Here is a 6,278-nt window from a genome sequence, read left to right as displayed (position 1 = left end):
TACGCCATTCTCCTGCCTCAGCCTCCCGAGTAGCTGGGACTACAGGCGCCCGCCATCTCGCCCGGCTAGTTTTTGTATTTTTTTGGTAGAGACGGGGTTTCACCGTGTAGCTCAGGATGGTCTCGATCTCCTGACCTCGTGATCCACCCATCTCGGCCTCCCAAAGTGCTGGGATTACAGGCTTGAGCCACCGCGCCCGGCCTTGAATTTTCTTATGATAAAATTGTTTTTCCTTTTTAGAGACAGAGTCTCGCTATATTGCCCAAGCAGGACTTGAACTCCTGGGCTTAAGTGATTCCCCTGTCTCAGCCTCCTGAGTAGTTGGGACTATAGGTGCACAGCAGTGCACCACCACACCTGACTTTTCTTTTTCTTGTGACAAATCCTCAGAAATAGGATTGCTTATTATTTTTAACAATCAGAGTTGTATAACGCAGGAATAGGTTGCTTCAACAAGTGGTAAGGCTAGGCCAGCATAGTGGCTCATACCTGTAATCCCAGCACTTTGGAAAGCTGAGGTAGACAGATCTCTTGAGCCCGGGATTTCAGTACCAGCTTCAGCAAGATGGCGAGATTCCATCTCTACAAAAAAGAAAGAAAGAAAGAGAAAAAATTAGCTGAGAGGGGTGGTGTGCACCTGTGATCTCAGATACTCAGGAGGCTGAGATGGGAGGATCACTTGAGCCTTGGAAGTTGAGGCTACAGTGAGCCATGATCATGCCACTGCACTGCAGCCTGGGTGACAGAGTGAGACCCTGTCTCAAAAAAGGAAAAAAAGAGGAGTGAAACTAAAAGCCTACCTACCAGGATGTTTTTTTGTTTTGTTTTGTTTTTTGGTTTTTCAGTTTTTTGTTTTTTTGAGACGGAGTCTTGCTCTGTCGCTCAGGTTGGAGTGCAGTGGCGCAATCTCGGCTCATTGCAAGCTCCGCCTCCCAGGTTCATGCCATTTTCCTGCTTTAGCCTCCTGAGTAGCTGGAACTACAGGCACCCACCACCGCGCCCAGCTATTTTTTTTGTATTTTTGATAGAGATGGGGTTTCACCATGTTAGCCAAGATGGTCTCGATCTCCTGATCTCGTGATCCGCCCACCTCAGCCTCCCAAAGTGCTGGGGTTACAGGCATGAGCCACCACGCCCAGCCCTACCAGGATGTTAAAGAAGGATTTCTTTGTTAGGTTGGGTCTTGGACATGGTCACCATTACATTTCCTTTACACTGTTTGATTCTGTGAATCTATTAGAGGCTTGAGAGTTCTGTCTGTGATACTGATTTGGTTTTGGGAAGAGCCAAGCTGAGAATCAGAGATTTGAAGCATAACTGAAAGTTCAGATGAGCTGCCACAGATGCCTACTGAGCAAGTGAAACTTGATGTCTTTCTGGCTTTGCCTTGTTCTAACTTGAAGGATATGCTACCATCATCCTTCATACTTACACCCAACTGCCATTTTCTGATGAAGTGTAACATATTCCTTCCATGTTTGTTGCAATGGTTTTTGGGACTGTGCTACTGTTCTCTCCACTGACTTCACCCATTCCAGAGGTTTTTCAACACTATGGAGCAGGGCCAGCCCACCGTGCTGCAAATGACAGGCAATGGCCAGTTCACTGGGTGGGCTGTTTTAGGGGTGGAATTAGGTCCTGGGAGCCACCTTATTATCCATCCTCCAAAGTTTGATGATTTTTTTTTTCCCCTAGGTAATTAAATGTGTATTTTGTGGACCTGGGCTTGGCTGGAATGCTCAGGAGTCCTGAAGATCCTTTTATAGCTACCTTCTGTTGAACCCATTAAGAAAAGATGGCAAAAGTCAACATAACTAGAGACCTCATCCGTAGGCAGATCAAGGTAAGCAGCCCAGACTTCTGAACCAGATCATGAGATCCTTTCTTTCCCACGGATTGATTTTACAGATGAAAAAACTGAAATCTACAGTCTATGACTTGCCAAAAGTCACATAGCTAGTTAGTGGCAGACCCAGGACTAGAATCAAGGTCTCTTCCTCTCCATCTTGTGTTGTCTAAGAACGTGGATTTCATGGAGACTCTGTCCACATACTTATGCCTGGGCTGCTGAGATTAATGCAGGCTGGCGAGGGAGGGGAGCTGTCAATGTGTTGTGCAGATACATACACATTCTTGTGTTGGGCAGGTGGTGCACAAGAGTAAATATAACTTCTTCATGTTGCTCCAGCTGCCAAGTTGTATATGTAAGAGATCCTGGGAGAGCATTAGTCCCAGTTCAGCTTGTATTCTCTCTGAGGCTCTCCTGTGCTAAAGCCTGTCCTCTGCAGTTTATATGTAGAAGACGCTCTGATACCTGTGAGATGAATGGATGACTGGGCAGTCAAGTTCAGTTAGTGAAGTAGCCCCAGGCTTTGTCAGGGAAACCCTCAGTAAAGGAGCCATAGAGGTTTAATGGAATACATTAAACCAAGGCATGATGTGCTCCAGCTCTGGTAAGAATCCCCAGCTGGAGTCAGGATTTTCATCTCACCACTGCCCTAATTAACTAACTATAGGTCTTTAGTCATTTTACCTCCTGTGCCTCAGTTTTATGTTGTTAAATGATAATAATGGCTGTCTGCCTGGAGACTGACCTTGAGAAAGTTCTTTGACAAGTGCTAAAAAGTACTAAAAAAAAATTTTTTTTTTTTTTTGAGACGTTGTGACGCTCTGTTACCCAGGCTGGGCTGCAGTGGTGTGATCTCGGCTCACTGCAACCTCCGCCTCCCAGGTTCAAGTGATTCTGTTGCCTCAGCCTTCCAAGTAGCTGGGACTACAGGCATGTGTCACCATGTTCAGCTAATTTTTTGTATTTTTAGTAGAGACGGGGTTTCACCGTGTTAGTCAGGGTGGTCTTGATCTCCTGACCTCGTGATCCACCCGCCTTGGCCTCCCAGAGTGCTGGGATTACAGGTGTGAGCCACTACGCCTGGCCTAAACAGATTTTTAACTAAAAAATTTTTTTTTTTTTGAGACGGAGTCTTGCTGTGTCACCCGAGCTGGAGTGGTGCAGTGGCCGGTTCTCAGCTCACTGCAAGCTCCGCCTCCCGGGTTTATGCCATTCTCCTGCCTCAGCCTCCCGAGTAGCTGGGACTACAGGCGCCCGCCACCTCGCCCGGCTAGTTTTTTGTATTTTTTAGTAGAGACGGGGTTTCACCGTGTTAGCCAGGATGGGACTAAAAATTTTTTTAAAAATCAAGTGGCATGCAGTATAAGCTGTGGTCACCATTTAGAAGGATTGAGTATGTGCCTCTACATGAGCCATGTACTTGGTGTGTTTGTGTATTTTTCCCTGCATCCCTAGATCACTTTTTCTCATTTTTATTTTTATTTTTATTTTTTGAGACAGAGTTTTGCTCTTGTTGCCCAGGCTAGAATGCAATGGCATGATCTTGGCTTACTGCAACCTCCACCTCCCAGGTTCAAGTGATTCTCCTGCCTCAGCCTCCCGAGTAGCTGGGATTATAGGCGCGTGCCACCATGCCTGGCTAATTTTGTATTTTTAGTAGAGATGGGGTTATACCATGTTGGCCAGGCTGGTCTTGAATTCCTGACCTCAGGTGATCTGCCCTCCTTGGCTCCCAAAGTACTGGGATTACAGGCATGAGCCACCATGCCCAGCCCTTGAATCCTTTTAGCTTTGTCCATTTGTGAGAGTTTTTTGTGTGTGATTTCATTAGACTGGGTAGTCCTCAAAGACAGGGGCCATTTCCTAGAGGCACGGAATCAGCAGGGTTTTTTTTTTCCCTTTGTGTGCAATGTGTGTCCTAAAGATGATTCCTACCCTGTTCATCCTAAATATGGAACTGTTCCCCATTGTTGTTTCCAATTTTTCTTCTCTCCTTTTTAAAAATTTTTTGCTTTCTTAAAAAAAAAAAAAAACTGAACAGCACCACTTACTGCTTAATTATATGCTACTGTCTTCTATTCTTCTCTAATCCTTGTCCAAGAATAATACAAAGTCCTGTAGGCCAGTTCCTTGTTGTCTTCTTTAGCTCCTGTGGTGCCCAGGAAAGGGCTGGATATATAATAGGCACATAATAAATCATATTTAATTGAATCGATGAAATCAATAATTTGTTTCTGTCCGCTAGGAGCGGGGTGCCCTGAGCTTTGAGCGGCGCTATCATGTCACTGACCCCTTTATCCGGCGGCTGGGCCTGGAAGCAGAACTGCAGGTAAGAGATCCAGTTTACACCCTAGATGCAGATGACCTGCTGTCCATTCTCTGCCTGCAGAAATCCTCTTGGCCTTATCAAGGCATAAACAAGTGTTTCTCTGCAGGCCATATCTGACGGTTACTTCTCCTTCAATAGACAACTAAATCTGAATCAAGATCAGCTATTGACATAGTCACGTATAAATTATTTTTTTGGACATATTATTTGCTTTGTGCTTTAAAAAAGTTTGTTCAATTTCATACCACTATTTTTACTATTGGCTTGGGCAGTGAATACAGATTCCTACCTGTATACAGTAATATAGAATTTACAGTGTTTTCATATACATATACATATACACATAATGTATTATAGGCACACACACACAAACATACACACTTTCTTATTTTAGCATCAAAGCAATGCTATGGGGATGTAGACTGAGAATAGGTATTTTTAAAAAATGACTGGCTCGTGCCTGTATTCGCAGCACTTTGGGAGGTCAAAGAGGATGGATCACTTGAGGTCAGGAGTTTGAGACCAGCCTGGCCAACATGGTGAAATACCAACTTTACTAAAAATACAAAATTAGCCAGGCATGGTGGTGCATGCCTGTAATCCCAGCTATTCGGGAGGCTAAGGCATGAGAATTGCTTAAACCCAGGAGGCGGAAGTTGCAGTGAACCAAGATAGTGCCACTGCACTGCAGCCTGGATGACAGAGCAACATTCTTTCTCAAAAAAGAAAAAAAATAAAAGAAAGCCAGGTTCAATGACACATGCCTATAGTCCCAGCTATTTGGGAGGCTGAGACAGGAGGATTGCTTGAGCCCAGGAGTTCAAGTCCAGGCCTGAGCAATATAGCAAGACCTCATCTCTAAAAATTAAAATAAAATAATAAAATGTTAAAAAAAAAAAAAAGCCAAAAACCAAAACACTTTTTCAAGTTTGTCCTGTCCAATCCATGGATAGGCCAGACCTTTGGTCCAGAAATTCAGCTTTTTCGTTGTGTCTGACATAGAGACTCCATAATGTTAGTTCCATTCTCTTTTCTTCCTCAACATCATGTGTTTTGTGTTTTGTGGGTCTTTTTTGTTTTGTTTTGTTTTTTTGTTTGTTTTTGGTAGAGTTGGGGTCTTGCTATGTTGCCCAAGCTGATCTCCAATTCCTGACCTCAAACAGTTCTCCCACCTTGGTCTCCCAAAGTACTGGGAATACAGGCGTGAGCCACCTCACCCAGCCAAGATCACATTTTGAATCTAATTTTTTTTTTTTGAAACAGTGTCTTGTATTGTTGCCCAGGCTGGAATGCAGTGGTGCCATCTTGGCTCACTACAGCCTCAATTTCCCGGGCTCAAGTGATCCTCCTGCCTCAGCCCCCTGAATAACTGGGATTACAGATACATGCCGCCACGCCCAGCTAATTTTTGTGTTTTTTTGTAGAGACAGGGTTTCACCATGTTGCCGAGGCTGGTCTCAAACTCCCGAGCTCAAGCCATTCACCCGCCTCAAATGCCCAAAGTGCTTGGATTACAGGTGTGAACTACTGTGCCTAGCCCACATTGTAATCTTTAAGAACTTAGTACTTGTTGAGTTTTGGCATAGTATCAAAGAAGGATATACACAGTTATCTAAAAAGGCTATTCAAATATTCCTTCCAATTCCAGCTTCTTTGTGAGGCTGGATTTTTTTTCATATACTTCAACCAAAAATGACATTGCAGTGGGCTGAATATAAGAGCAGATGAGAATCTGCTGGTCTTCCATTAAACTATATGTTAAAGAAGTTTGCAAAAATGTAAAACAACACCAGTCTTATTAAATTCTTTGCCTTGGAAAATACAGTTATTTTATTTAAAATGTGTTTTTTATTGTTGTTTTTTAGCAAATTAATAATATGCCAGCCTGGGCAACATAGTGAGACCTTGTCTCTACTAAAAATTTTTTAAAAAATGAATTAGCCAAGCATGGTGGTGCGTACTTGTCCCAACTATTTGGGAGGCTAAAATGGGAAGATCACTTGGGCCTAGGAGGTTAAGGCTGCAGTGAGCTGTGATTGTGCCACTGCACTCCAGCCTGGGTGGCAGAGTGAGACCCTGTTTAAAAATAAAAAAAAAATT

At 43.7% G+C, this 6,278-nt stretch overlaps 1 protein-coding gene across 1 annotated transcript in view; it reads left to right on the top strand.

The window, feature by feature from the left end:
* The first annotated feature begins 1,535 nt into the window (after positions 1–1,535).
* WDTC1 (WD and tetratricopeptide repeats 1) overlaps positions 1,536–6,278 on the top strand; it is a 50,970-nt gene continuing 46,227 nt past the window's right edge. Inside the window, exons 1-3 of the mRNA XM_011955573.1 lie at positions 1,536–1,590; positions 1,696–1,843; positions 4,095–4,178. Of these exons, the coding sequence (XP_011810963.1) occupies positions 1,796–1,843; positions 4,095–4,178 (132 nt within the window). The 5' untranslated portion in view covers positions 1,536–1,590; positions 1,696–1,795. The remainder of the gene's footprint in view (positions 1,591–1,695; positions 1,844–4,094; positions 4,179–6,278) is intronic.

The sequence above is a fragment of the Colobus angolensis genome, unplaced genomic scaffold (assembly GCF_000951035.1).
Source record: "Colobus angolensis palliatus isolate OR3802 unplaced genomic scaffold, Cang.pa_1.0 Scaffold4, whole genome shotgun sequence".
In the NCBI taxonomy this organism is placed as follows: domain Eukaryota; kingdom Metazoa; phylum Chordata; class Mammalia; order Primates; family Cercopithecidae; genus Colobus; species Colobus angolensis.
This window is presented reverse-complemented; position numbering and strand designations above follow the sequence as displayed.